General features: G+C 44.5%; 1 protein-coding gene across 1 annotated transcript in view; it reads left to right on the top strand.

The window, feature by feature from the left end:
* The window catches only part of kiaa1614 (KIAA1614 ortholog), an 80,640-nt gene that overhangs the window by 55,484 nt on the left and 6,187 nt on the right, over nt 1-18,969 (top strand). The window contains exon 7 of the mRNA XM_084310790.1: nt 8,175-8,406. Within this exon, the coding sequence (XP_084166916.1) occupies nt 8,175-8,406 (232 nt within the window). The remainder of the gene's footprint in view (nt 1-8,174; nt 8,407-18,969) is intronic.

Genomic DNA, 18,969 nt, shown 5'->3' with positions numbered 1-18,969 from the left:
TAGTCCAAATTTCTCCTTTAATTTTTGTAGTGTCTGCATTTCTCCCTTCTCTATCATTTTGCATATTGCTGTTGCCCCCCCCTCTCCCACCTTCTGAATCCGTGGTCTAACCTCCCTGGTTTGAATCTCTTGTCATGTGCTACCCATCTCAGGACCCCTGACTGCTTCTCCAATTTGTGTGTTTTTACTACTCTGTTCCATATGGTCAAGGTGTATTTGGTGATTGGATCTAATAGTCCCTCTTTTTCTTTAAATAGTTCCCTATCCCCCACCAGAGCTTGTACCTTGTATCCCTCCCCTTCTTTTTCAATGTCTTTCCATCTTGCCTCATATCTGTCGTTACACCAGCACGTCACTGCTCTCAGTTGTGCTGCATAGTAATAATCTTGTAGGCTGGGTACTGCCATCCCTCCCTCTTCCTTTGGTAGTTGTAGTGTTTTATATCTGACCCGTGGTCTTCTCCCCGCCCATATGAACCTCGATATCAGTCTGTCCCACTCCCTGAATTGATTCTGTGGTATTTGTATGGGTAATGACTGGAATAGGTACAGTAACCTTGATAGTATGTTCATTTTAATGACCTCTATTCTTGAATTGAAGTCCAAGGGCATTACTGTCCATCTCTCTAGGTCTCTCTTTATGTTCTGATTTATCTGTGTATAATTCGCCTCAAACAGTTTCTCCACCCCTCTCGTGATGTTCACCCCTAAGTATTTAATCTTGTCCATGTCCCATCTTATCCCGTACTGTTCTCTAATTTCCGTCGTTGGAGAATAGTTCCATGCTAAGGTCTGTGTCTTTGTCACGTTTAGTTTGTATCCTGAGTAGTGGCCATATTCCTTCAGTAGATCCATCAGTGCCGGGAAGCTCTTTTCTGGTTGCCTCATGTATACTATCACGTCGTCTGCAAATAGGCCTAGTTTATATTCCGTTCCCTTTATCCTTACTCCCTTGATGTCCTCGGTCTGTCTGATCAGTTGTGCCAGTGGTTCTATGAAAACGGCGAAGAGCGTCGGTGAGAGACAACATCCCTGTCTGGTAGCCCTCTCTAATCTGATTCTATCCGTCAAGCTGCCATTCACCTTAACCCTCGCTGTCGGTTCTTGATATAGTGCCTTGATCATCTTCATCGCCCTCTCGTTCAGTCCGAACCTCATCAATGTTTTATATAAAAATGTCCAGCTCACACTGTCGAACGCTTTTTCTGCATCTAGGCTAATCAGTACCGCGCTACCCCCTTGTTTTTGTATCTCCTCTACTATGTGTAATGTCTTTCTCACGTTGTCCTGTGTCTGTCTCCCTTTAATAAATCCAGTTTGATCTTCATCTATAATGTCTGGCATAAACGTCTCAAATCTTTTTGATATTATCGATGTATACATCTTGTAATCTACGTTGAGTATGGACACAGGTCTGAAACTACTACATAATTCCCTATCCTTCCCTTCCTTCGGTATCGTGGTGATTATGGCTTCCTTCCACGAGGGGGGCATTTTTCCCTCTTCCATCGTGTGTCTGAACGCCGCCCCTAACATGGGTGCTAATTCAGTTCTAAATGTCTTGTAGAATTCCGATGGGAATCCGTCGCTCCCCGGAGACTTGTTGTTTTTAGCTCTACTAATTGCATCTTCCAGTTCTTGTTCCGTAATTATTTTATTTAATTCTTCATTCTGTTCTTTCCCTATCGATGGTAACTCTAGCTTCTCCAGATATGTTTCTATTTCCTCTTCTCCCGCTGCTTTTGGCTGTGTGTATAATTTCTCATAGTATTCTCTAAATGTCCTCTCTATTTCAGCTGGGTCCCTCAATATTTCATTAGTCTTTGTATCCCTTATTGTGTGTATCGTGTTCAACTTCTGTTGCATTCTAATTCTCCTAGCCAACAGTCTGGTCGCTTTTGGTCCCCCTTCATAGTACGTTTGTTTCATGAACCTCGCTTTCTTTTCTATTTCCGTCAATAATTCCCTATTTATCCTGGCCCCTCTAGCTTCTTCAGCTTCCCTATCAGATTGTGATATGTCTCCGTTCTGGCCTTCTTCAGCATTGCTGTTTTTTCCATCAATTTCCCCCTTATCACTACCTTCAGTGTGTCCCATAGAATGTTCGGGTCTACCGCCCCGTTGTCATTTTCTTCCTTATATCTGGCTATCTCCTCCTTGATCTGACTCACCACCCCTTTGTTATTTAATATTCCTACATTTAGTCTCCAAATCGTGTTCCTCCGTCTCCCTTCTAGATCTACTGTCAGATATATGGCACTGTGATCCGATATGTCCGCTACTCCTATACTGCTCTCCCGTGCCCTGTAACTGTCCCCTGTCGTCATCAAAAAGTAGTCTATTCTCGCATATGTCACGTGTGGGTGTGAGTAATGTGTGTATTCCCTGTCCATGGCGTGCATCTCCCTCCAAACGTCTGTAATTCCCATTTCCGTCATCTGAATATTCATATATCTACTGATGGGCGCCCGTCCTTTTCTAGTACTCGTGGTGTCTAGGTCGTGATTCAGTACTACGTTAAAATCTCCCGTACATATCAATATCCCTTCTAGTTCCAACACTATCATGTCAAAAATGGTCTCATATAAATCCCTCTCACTCTCTGGGGGTGCATAAACATTTACTAACGTAACCATTTGGCCCTCCATTTTCCCCTTCACCAGAACAAACCTTCCCTCCTTGTCTCTTACTTCCTTGATCAATTCAAATTTGACTGTGTTTTTGATTAACGTGATTACTCCTCTCCTCGGGTTTTGTTCAAAGGAACTATAGTATGCATTTTCATATCCAAATCTCTTCAGTTTCTCATGACCCTGTGCTACCAAATGTGTCTCCTGCAGAAAAATCACTTCCATCTCACTTTTTTTACATTTCAACATCACTTTGCCCCTTTTTATCGCATTATTCATTCCATTAACGTTTAACGACATCATTTTTATACCTTTAACCCTTGTCATCTTTCTTCTTCTTTCGCCTGTCAGTCCCCCCCATGTCACACTCATTCCCCCCTCCGGTTGGAGCCTCCGCTCTCTTCACCGAATACATATAGTGATTAACATAAATAAAAAACATAAACTTTACATAAAGTGCTCCCAAGGCGTTCGGGGGGGGCCCTGTGTCCCCCCCTGTCCCCTGCTGGTGGGTGAGGGGTAATTGCTCTCCTAACGAGGGGCCCCCTCCTGACGGCTTGGGGGTTTGAAACCCTTGCCCCCAATCGCTCGTCATATTTGTCCAGCTTTCTTACTGTTTTTTTTTGCTTTCGAGCTCCTGGTCAAAAAGCGCTCTGTCCTTCCTTTTGATCAAAGACCCTCTTTTCTTGGTCCCTCTCAATGTGACTCATATGTTTCATTGTCCCTCCTTCCTCCCATATCCGTGTGCGGTGCCTCCCGTGTACCCCTTATTATTTTCTTTTCCTCTCCTCTATTTTCTATGTGATGTCCATTTATCCCCTTAATCCCTCCCAACTGTGTTACTCACAGCATGTGTCTATATATCTGTTTCAGTATGTTCTGTGTCTCACCTATCAAACCTAGTTATATTTCCATTTATTTCCTCCATCAGCTTGTGTATTATGTGTCCATGTATACGTTACGTTCATTTCTATATCCTGCCTCTACCTGGGAATGTGTGCTTATGTATATGTTATTTCAGTTTCTATACTTTGTCTCTATTTGAATAGTTTTTTCAATCTCTTGTGTGTGTACTCATCCGTTCGCCTCCTCCCGCCTCCTCTCCGTCTGGCCTCCTCATCCGTCTCAGTCCTCGCTCCGTCACGTTTCACCTCCGCCTCCTCCTCTCTCCTCCCTCCTGTTTCGGTCTCCGGCTCTGATCCACCTGCGTGCTCCCTCCAATCTCTGGTGCAGGCTCCGCGTCTGTTCCTCCCGCCTCCTTCCTTCTCCGTCCTCCGACATCCTCATCCCTCGCCGTCTCATCTCTCGCTCCGCTTCTCGTGCCGTCGCGTACGTCACCGTCCCTTCCTCCCAGTGAATCCTTAGCGAGGTCATGGGTGACTGGAATCTCATTCCGTTTTCTTTCAGGGTTTTCTTCAGTCCCGCGTAGGACCTGCGTGTTATCGCTACCGCTGTCGAGTAGTCGTGATCAAATGATAGTCTTTTCCCTTCGATTTCAATCTTCTTGGTCCACGCGGTTCTGAGTACCAATTCCTTAACCTCGAATCTCAGAAAGTTAATAATCACCGCCCTCGGAGGTCTGTCCGGTTGTGGTCTCGGAGCCAACGCCCTGTGGGCCCTCTGTATCTCCATTTTTTCCAGTCCCGTTTCCTTCATTTGTTCTTTGATAAGTTTTTCCACATATAGGGTCACCGATTCCCCTTCGACTCCTTCTTTCAGTCCCCATATTCTGATGTTATTTCTCCGAGACCTCCCCTCCATGTCCGACATCTTTGTCTCCATCTGTTCTTGTTTCTGAATCACACATGTTAATACCTCGTGTATCTCCGTGTTCCATTCCTCCGCGTGAGCAGTCCTAGTCTGTAACTCGGTCACGTTTCTGTTCTGTTCCGCCATCTTCTCCTCCACGCTTTTGATTTCTGTATTCATTTCACCTCTGAAGTCCTCCTGTTCCTTCCTCAATTCCTCCCGTAGCTTCCCAATATCATTCCTTATCGTGTCCGTGTTCAGTTTTATCGCCGCTGTTATGTTCTCCAGTATCCCGGCCTGCATGACCACGGCCCATCCTGGCATTCCCGTGTCTGCCTCAGCGGTACCTCCCCCTTCTTTCGTCTGGCTTTTCTCGGCTTCGCTCCGGGGATTCTGTTTCTTCGGATTCTCTCCTTCTCGTATGTTCTCCATTTCTATTTCCTTCACAATCGTTGTCTCTTCCTTACTTCTCGTGAGCATTTTCCTTTTTAATTACTTTTCGGGTCTTTTTTTATCCGTTTTTTCACTCATTTGACCAGGAGCTCTTTCGCACGTGTGTTTACCCGTCTGCTCTCATACCGGCCATTTCTACAATTCGATCAGCTGCTTTTCAAGTGGCCCGCCTCTCTCTACAACTAGCTAGAGTGCAGAAGTTTACAGTGCGTAGTGTGGTCGGTGAAATTGTTCTGTTTCATTCAGATTGTGAGACATTTCATAGGAGAGCATAGTGAGACCGGTTAGAATACACCTTGAGCTTCTCGTCTCAGAAAAACACATTTATCGTTGTTTTTGCAAAGCATTTATGATTCCCATTGTCTGCTATCGTAGCCCAGTGAGAGCCTGCAGGGAAATTGTATCTCAATACTGGACCCATCAGTGACATTATAGTCTGTGTGTCAGGTACCTGGTAGACAGACCGTGAATATGGTATAAGGTCCAAAATAGCAAAGTTATCCTTTAAATGGAACAGGGCCATAATTAATGTTATTCTGCAACATTTTCTGTTCTGAGTGAACAGCAATCAGGTTTGAGAGCGGGGAATAGTACAGTCTCAATTACAACAGATGATCAGTGATTGCAATATAAAATCCAAATTCAATCCATTTAATCAGCATGATTTATTTCTAATCTAATCCTATCATATAGGCCAATGTGAATGAGGGAGTAGAGATTGATAGTGTCTTTATACCTGTATCACTGTACTACAACTCTGTACATACATCTGATTAGCACTATAACTATACTATACTATTAGTAGTACTATTATATATTATATACCCAGTTTAATGACCTGTACATTGTATATTACTATTGCACTTTACTGTTACATTTGAACCCTGGTTGGATGCCAAATTTAATTTAGCTGTACTGTACTTACGTACTGTATAATGACAATACATTTTAATCTAATCTAATCTATTCTACAGCTCATCTTCCACAGCAGAAATGCCCTACAGTACAATCGATTACCAAAAGGTCAAAAGAAAATGTGCAGGGGTTGCGCTCATTAAATATTAAACCAACATATTGCAGTAGTTCTAAGCCACAAAAAAAGAACAACGTGACCATTTAACACAGTTGGATGAAAAATGTATTAGCAAATCCAAATGTCCAAATTCAAAATCTTAATTTCTAGTCTAGAGGGTTGAGTAGGAGCCTAAAGGAAATATCATCTTCCCAACCACAGTCAGTCAGTCAGTCAGATGGAGTCATCAGATGCATTTGTGGCTTTCCTCAGATTTTTCACAGAAAGTAGGTCAAAACCGCTGGGTTCAGAAACAGCAGCCTCTGCCTCTGTTGAAGCTTTACAGCTCAACACTGACATCTCCTGTCTGTTGAAGCTTTACAGCTCAACACTGACATCTCCTGTCTGTTGAAGCTTTACAGCTCAACACTGACATCTCCTGTCTGTTGAAGCTTTACAGCTCAACACTGACCTCTGCTGAAGCGTTTACAGCTCAACACTGACCTCTGCTGAAGCGTTTACAGCTCAACACTGACCTCTGCTGAAGCGTTTACAGCTCAACACTGACCTCTGCTGTCTGTCCGGCCGACAGGGACGAGGTCATATGAATAGGAACGCTTCTAAATATGGTATGAAGAGCTGCATTGTTAAATTACATTAGATTAGATTATTGTCATTATACAGTACAGTGCAGTACAACAAAAGGAAGTTTGGCATCCAAGTGTCCGAGTGCAAATGTAACAGTAGTGCAATAGTAATATACAATGTACAAGTTTCAAGTTCAAGTTTCAAGTTTCTTTAATAGTTGTCATACAGAAGTACAGAATACTTTTATACAAAATGCTTCTTACTGTTGCGCTCCAGAGACTGTGCAAGACAAGATAAGTATGAAATAAAATAACATAGTAAAATTAGAAGTAAAAAAAATGAGGTCACAGTGTTCAGTTTAGACATATGTACAATGTTCGATGCAGAATAGACGTAGTTACCATACAATATACAATACTGTGCAGTGTACTAATATACAATACTATATAGTGCAAGGCAGAAATGGAGAAATGGGACGAGGTGCAATTTAGGTACAATTCACAGTAGGTGTACGAGTTGTAGTGCAAATCCTTTATCAATAAATATAAAGTGTAAGTGTGTTTGTGTGATCTAAAGTGTGGAGAGTGGGTGCTGCAGTGTGTTGTTTGTTTGAGTGAGTGTGTGCGTGTGGGTGTGTGTGCTGTGTGCATTTGATGGTTGTTGCATAGTGATTATTGTTCGTTTAGCAGCCTGATGGCCTGGGGATAGAAGCTTCTTCTGAGTCTTTCTGTGCTCGCCTTAAGACTCCGGTATCGCTTGCCTGACCGCAGCAGTTCAAAGAGGCAGTTGTTCGGGTGGCTCGTGATTAAACTGAGTATAGTGCTACTCAGATGTATGTACACATTTGTAGTACAGTGATACAGGTATAAAGACACTATAGTAGTCATACTGGCTAGCAGTATGACTAGTAAGAGCAGGTAAGGGATATGTACAGATATGTCAAAAGGATTATATGCAGGTATACATGTACATATATATATATATATATATATACGGCAAGAATAAATATGTATATACAGAATTATTGTACATGCTATCATACAGAGTTATATGCAGGTGTATAAGTAGGTATATAGAATAATTATATGCAGGTATATTCATATATATATATGTGGTCAAATATAATATATAAATGTATATATACAGTATATACATCACTATTGTACATGCTATCATACAGAGTTATATGGGTAGACTAGTATGAGGTAGGTAGTTGTGATTATTATAGTTACTATTAGATACTCTGCATTTGGGGGAAAGTGACTCTTACACAAAGTATTGATGGCATTAAAGTTGAACTGAATCTCTCACTGGTTGGTGTCATATATTAATTGATTTAATGTAAATAGCTCAGCCCGGAAATGGATATGTTGCATTTTGGAGGAACTTTTCATATCAAAGTAGGCATAGTGTATGAATTAAAACATTCCTACATTTATTACAGCTATTTGATCGGGGCTGTTTAACAATGACACTGTTAGAATTCAAATTTGTCTGAACAGTATGGTGAAGGAAGCCCTTTTATAGAAGGGACAATTGTAGTATGGTCCAAATTGGCCTTCCATTGAAGTTACCATATTGGTAGTCTCACAATAACCAATGTAACAAGGAACCTTAAATAAGCATTTCAAATCATCTTTTTCCCAAATACCGGGGGCTGTAATAATAACCTCGGTCAAGTCTGTCAATTTTCCGCTCGCTTTCTTGTTGATCAGAGTTCCCTCCCTCTCGACATCCCTCCAGGTTGGTGGGGACGGACTCCAGTTCACGGGAGGGACGCTCCCGGCTCTCGCTGCGTCGCATCTTCTCGGCCATGGGGCTGAGCGGTGCGGGGAAGGCGCTCGGGAAGGGAAGATCCAGCAGCCTGGATCAGCTGAGCGCCAAGTCCCGCAACGGCCCCAGCCAGGCCTCCCCGAACCCCAGCCAGGCCTCCGGCCAGCTAAAGAAGACCCCTTCTCTCCAGTCACTCCGCATGGTGAGGCAGTTCTATCTCCCCAACGCGGTCTCATCAAAATGTAAATGAAGTACTTAATCGACCACAGGAAAAAGGTACATAATGTACAATATGTTATGTAAACTATGAATGAGTCGGTCGCGGTCAACCAGCACCTGGGTCTGACTGACTGCGACCGACTCATCCATAGTTTATATATATATATATATATATATATATATATATATATATATATATATATATATATATATATATATATATATATATATATATATATATATATATATATATATATATATATATATATATATATATATTTAAATAACTAATATATTTTCGTTTCGTGAAGCACAATCAGTTAGTTGAACTAACAATGACCTCTAGGAGGTCATTACAGAATGACCTCCTAGACCCTAATCAGTCAGGCTTCAGAACTGGTCACTCCACAGAGACAGCCCTCATTGCGGTCACAGAGGCACTTCACTTAGCAAAAGCGAAAGGCCTCTCCTCTGTCCTGATTCTCCTAGATCTATCTGCAGCCTTCGACACAGTCAACCACCAGATCCTCCTCGCGGCCCTCGCAGGAATGGGAGTGGCTGGCTCTGCGCTGACATGGTTGTCATCATACCTCAATGACCGCTCCTACCAAGTGTCATGGAGAGGGACCCTGTCGGCCACCCGCCCCCTGCGGACGGGTGTCCCCCAGGGCTCGGTTTTAGGACCCCTTCTCTTCTCCCTCTACACTAAATCACTGGGTAACATTATCACGTCTCATGGCTTCTCCTACCACTGTTATGCCGACGATACTCAACTCTTCCTCTCCTTCCCTCCCTCAGATATCCACGTCTCTGAGCGGATCTCGGCCTGTCTGTCTGACATCTCCGCCTGGATGACGACCAACCACCTCAAACTGAACCTAAGCAAAACAGAATTGCTCCACCTGCCGGCCAAATCCTCCCCCCTGACCGACCTTTCCATCACAGTCGAGAATGCAGCTGTGACCGCGTCCCCGACCGCCAAGAACCTTGGTGTTGTCCTCGACGACCAGTTGAACTTCTCTGCTCACATCGCAGCGACAACCAGAACCTGCCGATTCCTCCTGAGCAACGTCAGAAGGATCCGCCCCTTCCTGACAAAAGAATCCACCCAACTCCTCGTCCAATCAACAGTCATCTCCCGCCTCGACTACTGCAACGCACTGCTCGCTGGCCTCCCGGCCACTGCCACTAAGCCTCTTCAACTCATTCAGAACGCAGCGGCCCGCCTGATCTCAAACCTACCGAAGTCGGCCCATGTCACCCCACTTCTTAGGGACCTGCACTGGCTCCCCATTGCTGCACGAATCCGCTTCAAGGCCCTCGACCTAGCATACCGTGCGGCAAAGGGAACTGCTCCCGCCTACCTCCGGTCAATGGTCTCTAACTACACACCCTCAAGACCCCTACGCTCTGCTTCTTCTGGCCGCCTCAGACCTACTCCTATCCAAGCTCCGGGAGGGTCATCAAAGAGAAGTCGCCTATTCTCAGTCCTTGCCCCACAATGGTGGAATGAACTACCCACCCCAGTTAGGACAGCCGAAACACGTCCAATCTTTCGCCGTCGACTAAAGACGCACTTCTTCAACCATTATCTGAATTAAAAAAAAAAAAAAAAAAAAAATGATCTAACCCTAACTAACCATACTGTCATGCACTTGTCCTAATAAACTAACCTACACTGTAGCACTCAACACTTTGACGAACATTGTTACTCAGCTGATAGAGTTGTGCCCTTCCTGATGGCTTGTCGTACAGAACTTGTAAGTCGCTTTGGATAAAAGCGTCAGCTAAATGACTAAATGTAAATGTAAATGTAAGTGCACCACTAGACCAATCCACCCACCCACCCTGTTACAAACACAGCAATACTATGATGATAGAAAGTTAGGGTAAAGGTTGGGGTTAGTTTAAGGTACGTAAATATATATTACTTAACAAAGAAATACGAGTGGCAAGAAAGGACTATTTTTCTAAGATTATGACAGAGAATGCTGGAAACACTAGAATATTATTCTCAGCCATCGACCAGGTACTCAACACTACCCCCACCCCTCCACTGTATGACTTGTCATACAGAACTTGTAAGTCGCTAAAGTCGTCAGCTAAATGACTAAATGTAAATGTAAATGCATCAAAATGTGAAGAACTAGCATTATTCTTCAATAACAAAATAACTTAAATTAGAGCCAGCATTAGTCCTGATACAAACATGGACACTATCAGCAAACCATGTGAAAAAGTAACCATCGGAAAATTTGCTTGCATTACATCAACTGAGCTTTACAAAACTGTCATGGAATGTAACTCCTCCACTTCCTGTATATTGATCCTATACCCACAGCCTTTTTTAAGCGAATATTGCAAGTCATGTCCTAAATATTATAAATACATCGCTTCTGACAGGCATTTTCCCAGACACATTCAAAACAGCCGTCGTAAGACCCTTACTAAAGAAACCCAAACTAGACAGTAATGTACTGACCAACTATAGGCCGATATCCAACCTCCCATTCATCAACAAGATACTTGAAAACATAGTCTCAATACAAATAAACTCATTTCTCAAAGAAAACAACATCATGGAGGAATTTCACGTTTGACACGATCGACCATGATATCCTAATAAATCGTCTAGAAAAGTTAGTTGGTCTCTCTGACTATGTATTGAACTGGTTCAGAACATAATCAAAAGGAGAAAATATTACGTCAGGCTTGGAGATCATTCTTCTGAGAAACATGACACCTACTTCAGAGTTCCACAGGGGAGCTGCCTTGGGCCATTATTATTCTCACTAATGAATGAATGAATGAAAACTTTATTTAACAGATTGCAGAATGGGTACAATACAGTACGGCTCAATACACACAATTGTTAAGGGGATGCAGACCAGAGAAAGACGTTTGTCTTGTTTACATCAGGGTCCCCCATTTTCAATTCATATCGACATTTATGACATACACAACATACATGACATTTATGGCATAGGGACATACAGGTATTTAGTACTTAGTATACATGCTGCCACTATGAGACATCATTAGAAAACACAATGTATGTTTTCATAGTTATGCAGATGACACACAATTGTACATCTCCGCTGAACCAAATGATCACACAGCTATTAACTCCATTTCCGCCTGTCTCTTAGCAATAAACAAATGGATGACAAACAACTTCCTAAAATTAAATGAGGATGTCGTAACTTATCTAAACATATTACGTTAGTTACAGTATACACAGTTTGCTGAATGGAGAGAAGAATGGTGAAATAGGCTTTCCCCCCAAGACTCCTAGTCTGGAGGGGAAAATTTGTTTTCAGTCACACAACAGAGCTTGAATTTAACCCATTGCTTTATTGTCTGAGGCCCAAGTGGAAAAGGAGCAGCACAGCACACAGGGATTAATCACTTAACAAATATGAATACATGGTTATAGATACTCTCACATTCCTGGAGCCCATCAAATTGGCTTTACACATCTAGTCAAACTAACAGTTCAGTTCTATACATTCAAACAAGTCTATACTCACATATTCACAGGTTTGTCAATTGAAGAATGGGGACGGAGGAGGCTCAGACCGGGTGCCTGACCTCCCGATTTAATACTGTTTTTCTCTTTTATACTAAGCATGACATCACGGGTTAGACTACTTTCAGCCAATCAGAGTTACATCCAAAACATTGTCTCTACCAATGAGATGTCTTCCAAACAGAACAAGAGTTGTGCTTTTTCTGGGTTTCTTCCTCTCTGCCATCATGTCTATATATATGGGTGTGTTGTCTGCAGCCCAGGGGGTCTGCTGTCTGTGGCTTCTGCTGAGGTGGCATTTTGACTTCTCCCCCGGTTTTACTCAGAGCAAAGCCAGTACTTGTTGTAGCAAATGACCCCAATGAAAACAGTTCTATTTTCATAACTTCTACTGTAATATTCAACCGGTGTATGTAATTTCCTTCCGTTTGATACCAAGCATTGATGTAGATAACCTATTTTCATGATAACCCAGTTATATGGCATGACTCTTGATCTCTGTTATGGTTTGTAACCGACCCCAATCGCACAACACAAGACAGGTATGAGAGTAAGCCAAAACAGGGCAAATATTTATTACATAACAAAAAGCGGCACAGTCCCTTTAAGGGAAAACACAAAAACACTAGAGTCAAGGAAATATGGAAAATGCGGCACTGTGCCTTTAAGAGGCGAACAGGCTAAGGGACTAAGGCTAAGGGCCAGGGCTAAGGACCAGGGCTAAGTGTCAGGGCCAGGACCAGGGGCACTGGAGAGGGGGACAGGGACAGAGGCCCGGAGAGGCGGGCTGGAGACAGGGACAGAGAACAGGGTTAAGGCCTTGGACAGGGCGAGGGCCAGAGCTGCTTACAGGGATGAGGACAGGGTTCCGACGGCGGAGGCCTGGCACGGGGACAGGGGCCCGACAGCGGAGGCCGGGGGGAAGAGACGCATCCTCCCGTGGAAATAGGGAGCGATGCGCGCCGGCTTGACGTCTGGAGTGGGAACACTGGAAAACCTCCCGTATAGAATTAGAGAGCGAAGACGGTGTCCCACTCCAGGCAAACGGCGACAGGTGGTGAGTGGCTGGGCCGTCGTCTCACGCCGGAGACGCGGCAGGTGATGGTGACGTACAGAATTGTAACGTACAGCACTCCATGAACACAGACACAGAGTCCAGAACACAAAACGACCCGACAAGGACTGGAGGGGAGTCTGCAACCTATGTACTCTCCCGAGGTGATTGCAAACTCCCAACAGGTGCGTGAAGGTAGAGGATCAAGGATGTCCAAGGGTGGGGGCTGGTGAAGAGTAGGAGGCAGGCAAAAGTTCTCACAAGGGTGGGGGCTGGTGAAGAGTAGGAGGCAGGGAAAATGCTCGCAAGGGTGGGGGCTGGTGAGGTGAGGAGACAGGGAATAAAGGTCCAGGGAACAGGCGAATCCTCACAGTACCTCCCCCTCCACGGGAGCCACCGGGCGACCAAAAAACCAGACAGCGGGGCAGGGGACCAGACAAGGCAACAAACAAACAAAAAACTGGGCCATGCTAGCAGGGGAAGCTACACCCAAAGTGGGGCTAGCAGAGGGACTGGGTAGCTGCCAAAGCATTGCTAGCTACAGGGCCTATGCTAGCTGTACTGCTACATTAGCATAGAGGCTGCGCTAGCTGCCGGAGCTAGGCTAGCAGACAGGGCTGGACTAGCAAAGGAGAACAAGCTAGCTGAAAGCACAGTCCTAGCTGTGGGGAACAGGGTAGCTAACAGGGGAGCTAACGAGGCTAACAGGGGAGCTAACAGGGGAGTCAACAGGGGAACTAACAGGGGAACTAACAGGGGAACTAACAGGGGAACTAACAGGGGAACTAGAGGGAGCTAGAGGGAGCTAGAGTGGGTTAGAGGGAACTAGAGGGAACTAACAGGGGCTAACTCACATACACTGTCTGTGCTGGCTGGGGTCGTCGATTGGTCGGGTCGTACTGTTGGTCGGGTCGTACTGTTGGTTTGTAACCGACCCCAATCGCACAACACAAGACAGGTATGAGAGTAAGCCAAAACAGGGCAAATATTTATTACATAACAAAAAGCGGCACAGTCCCTTTAAGGGAAAACACAAAAACACTAGAGTCAAGGAAATATGGAAAATGCGACACTGTGCCTTTAAGAGGCGAACAGGCTAAGGGACTAAGGCTAAGGGCCAGGGCTAAGGACCAGGGCTAAGTGTCAGGGCCAGGACCAGGGGCACTGGAGAGGGGGACAGGGACAGAGGCCCGGAGAGGCGGGCTGGAGACAGGGACAGAGAACAGGGTTAAGGCCTTGGACAGGGCGAGGGCCAGAGCTGCTTACAGGGATGAGGACAGAGTTCCGACGGCGGAGGCCTGGCACGGGGACAGGGGCCCGACAGCGGAGGCCGGGGGGAAGAGGCGCCATCCTCCCGTGGAAATAGGGAGCGATGACGCGCCGGCTTGACGTCTGGAGTGGGAACACTGGAAAACCTCCCGTAGAGAATTAGAGAGCGAAGACGGTGTCCCACTCCAGGCACGGAGATCCTCTTCCTCCTCCTCGGGGGTGCTGCAGACGGGCAGCGCAGAACAAAGGGGTCCCAGGGGACCGGGGCGAAGAGACGCCATCCTCCCGTGGAAATAGGGAGCGATGCGCGCCGGCTTGACGTCTGGAGTGGGAACACCACTCCAGGCCTGGCACGGAGATCCTCCTCGGATGCTGCAGACGGGCAGCGCAGAACACAGGGGTCCCAGGGGACCGGGGAGAAGAGACGCATCCTCCCGTGGAAATAGGGAGCGATGCGCGCGGGCTTGACGTCTGGAGTGGGAACACTGGAAAACCTCCCGTAGAGAATTAGAGAGCGAAAACGGTGTCCCACTCCAGGCAAACGGCGACAGGTGGTGAGTGGCTGGGCCGTCGTCTCACGCCGGAGACGCGGCAGGTGATGGTGACGTACAGAATGGTAACGTACAGCACTCCATGAACACAGACACAGAGTCCAGAACACAGAACGACCCGACAAGGACTGGAGGGGAGTCTGCAACCTATGTACTCTCCCGAGGTGATTGCAAACTCCCAACAGGAGCGTGAAGGTAGAGGATCAAGGATGTCCAAGGGTGGGGGCTGGTGAAGAGTAGGAGGCAGGCAAAAGTTCTCACAAGGGTGGGGGCTGGTGAAGAGTAGGAGGCAGGGAAAATGCTCGCAAGGGTGGGGGCTGGTGAGGTGAGGAGACAGGGAATAAAGGTCCAGGGAACAGGCGAATCCTCACAATCTCTATATCTTCCAGAATTAACCAGTGTATTTGTTACCTATAGTTCAATACCAGACATTCTATATAAGAAAACACACAACCTGTATTTACCAGACTGAACCTTATTGATACTGACATTTCCATATTATATATATATAAACATTTTAACAGAGAAGTAAAAGAACATGTTCTATTATCTTCAGAGACAGTTGGAATTCTAATGACATTCAAATATCCCTTTTTATCTAATAAGTCAGATTAATGTGATTCTTGAGATATATTTCCAGAGCAAGTCTGGGGTCTGGGAAAGACCAGCTGTCTCTACTAAGCTAGTCACACTGAGGTGTAACTTTTGGTCTCATTGTTCTGGTCCTGAGTACATTAACATTCTCCATTGTCCCTGAGTATATAGTCAGAAGGGATTCCCACGCTAATAGTGAAACAGTTGTCCTGTGTGTTGTTTCAACCTGTTAGCTGGCATTCCAGCAGTCACCAAAGTTACACATTTACACATTAGTTGTTGAAATTAAAGTGTATCAAGTCAATGGATACGACAAGGACAAAGCTGAAATCCTACTAGTCGGTCCTATAACAAAAAGAGAAATATTACAGAGCAATATGGGGCAACTTACTCCTTGGATCAAACCCGAAGTTACAAGTATTGGTGTTATAATAGACTCAGACCTAAGCTTTAAATCACACATCAACAAGGTGACAAAAACATAATTTTTCCACATTAGAAACATAGCTAAGGTACGGCCGTTTATAAATCAGAAAGACGCTGAAAAACTGATCCATGCCTTTATTACTGTAATGCACTCCTCACGGGCCTCCCAAAAAAAACACAGAACGACTCCAACTCATTCAAAACTCGGGCTAGGCTACTAACTAGAACCAAGAGGAGAGACCACATCAGTCCAGTATTAGCTAACCTACACTGGCTTCCGGTAACATTTAGAATAGATTTCAAGGTCCTCCTCCTTATATACAAAGCACTAAATGGAACATGACCAAGCTACATTGCAAATTCTCTAGTCAACTATGTGCCTTCTAGAACAGTGTTTCTCAACTTGTGGGTCGCGACCCAAAAGTGGGTCGCGGGGCCATTTTGAGTGGGTCGCGGATGTGTGTGAAAAAAAGGTAATTTTTTTTTCTTTTTCTTTTTTTTCTTTTTTTTTTTCACTACCTATCTTTGTGAAAGTGGCTTCTCAGCTCTGGTCCAGCTGAAGACAAAGCGGAGGAACAGATTGGACATTGAGCATGACCTCAGAGTTGCTTTGTCTACCATCACCCCAGACTTTGAGACTCTTGTCAGGAGCAAACAACATCCCCAGTTATCCCATTAGTTCCCTGCATGTTAAGCTAAGAAGTCTGCTAAGAAGGATATATTATTTATTATTATTATTATTTTATTTCATTTTGTTTTTAGCCCTTAGTTGCACTTTTGTTGCAACCCCAGTTATCCCATTAGTTCCCCCAAACGTAGGTCTGTTATGTTAAGCTACGAAATCTGCTAAGAAGCATAATTATTTATTATTATTATTTAATTTCATTGGGTTTTTAGCCCTAGTTGCACTTTTGTTGCAACCCCAGTTATCCCATTAGTTCCCCCAAACTTAGGTCTGTTATGTTAAGCTAAGAAATCTGCTAAGAAGCATATTATTTATTATTATTTTATTTCATTGGGTTTTAGCCCTAGTTGCACTTTTGTTGCACGGTTAAAAAACGTGCGCTTAAGTGCCCTTTTGAGTGAAAGAAATTAGAGGATGTGCCCTATTGGTGCCCCCACGGTTGAAAAACGTGCACTAAAGTGCCCTTTTGAGTGAAAGAAATTAGAGGATGTGCCCTATTGGTGACAGTACAGACAATGAAGATGGAGATATTCACAAGGGAAATGGTGAAGAAGTGGAGGAAGGAGAAAATGCAGATGATTGTATGGAGAGAAACAATGAAGAAGTGGAGGAAAGAGAGAATGCAGATGATTGTATGGAGAGAAACGATGAAGAAGATGAGGAAAGAGAGAATGCAGATAATGCTATGGAGAGAAATGATGGTGACACAACAACAAATAACTTGAATGCTCTCCTGTTGCCATTCAAATATCCCACTGATCCAGCCCATGTTCAGAAGCACAGCATAGACCACCACTCTGATTTGTTGAGTTTTGTTGCTCTATTGGACCTTGTCAACCAGTTCTAACTTATCCAAAGACAGAGGGGCGTTCATTCCACAGGGAGTGGTATCAAGATAATCACTGGCTAGAATATTCTATGGAAAGTGATTCTATGTTTTGTTTTGGTTGCCGACTTTTCTTGAAAGAGAGAAAATATGATAATAAAGCAGCTTGGAGAACAGGGGGAGTTAACAATTGGAGAAAAGGCTCAGAGAAAATTAAGGAGCATAAACAAACAGAAGCACATATGGTAAGCATGGTAAGATGGAGCAACTTCAAACAGAGACCACTGGAAGAGGCTTTCAGGAGGGCAGACGTAGAAGGCCAAGCCAAAAGAGAACAGGAACGACAAAGAAACAGGGAGCTAATGACAAGACTGGTAGACATCACATTGTATCTTGCACGGCAAGATGGGGCGTTCAGGGGTCATGATGAAAGTGGTACATCTTTGAACAAAGGGAATTTCCTTGAACTTGTACAGCTACTTGCAAAATATGACTCCACCATCTAAATGCACCTTGATAAAATCAATCACATCCAGTCTCAACAGAAAAAAACCACAGACATCACTGTTGTCCTACAAGACACAGAATGACATAATCAGTGCCCTTGCCACCTATGTCAGAAGAGTAATTCTCAAAGAAATGGAAGATTCCAAAATATTCTACATTCTCTTGGATGAGACAACTGATGTTTCTCATGTCGAACAAGTGTCCTTTGTTGTTCGCTTTGTCCATCAGATGGAAATCAAGGAGATATTTTATAAGTTTGTGATGCGAGTGGAACAACAGCAAAAGAATTGGAGAATGTTGTGGTGACATTCCTTGAGGAGAATGGATTAAAAGTGGAAGACATCAGGGGCCAAGGCTACGATGGAGCCGCAAATATGAGCGGAAGCTACAACGGTCTGCAGTCGCAAATTCAGAGCCACAATGAGAAAGCTTTATACGTGCACTGCCATGCCCACTGTCTCAACCTGGTCCTTGAGCAAGACACCTCTAACTGCTCCCAATGAACAGGTTGGCACCTTGCATGGTTTCCTCCACCGTCGCTGTGTGAATGGGTAAAATGTGAGGAACAAATTCTAAAGCACTTTAGATAAAAGCCCTATATAAATGCAGTCCATTTGAATGTGTCGGGAGGCGAAGTAGAAGCTGTTCTGGAAGTATTTCCCACCGAGACATAACAGGTCTGAGACTTGATAAAGTTGCCTATCACCCAAGCCGTGGTATAAAACATGTGAAACAGGCGGCCAAAAGGGCAAAACGGTAGCAAACAGCTGATATGTAAGTAACTAATTAACTGTTGATATTGTGCCATAAGATTGCGCTGTTGTGTTATCCAACCACAACAGCTGCAAAGCTGTAAAGGAATGTGAATCCCTGCCCACATTCAAAACCGCTCTTAAAGAGCACCTACGGGAGGCTGCAATTCGAAACTGGCCACCGTAAATGCCCAAAACCCCCACCACCTCCTAATAGACAGTCTCCTCCCCACCGCATGTATTTATTCCCTCCCCGCCGTATGTATATTTCTCTCCCACCCACCCACCCCCCCCTAATGTACAGTCCCCTCCCCATCATATGTATATACTCTGTCAGGATCTAGGGGTAACAG

This window comes from Notolepis coatsorum (genome assembly GCF_963971535.1).
Source record: "Notolepis coatsorum genome assembly, chromosome: 3".
In the NCBI taxonomy this organism is placed as follows: domain Eukaryota; kingdom Metazoa; phylum Chordata; class Actinopteri; order Aulopiformes; family Paralepididae; genus Notolepis; species Notolepis coatsorum.
This window is presented reverse-complemented; position numbering and strand designations above follow the sequence as displayed.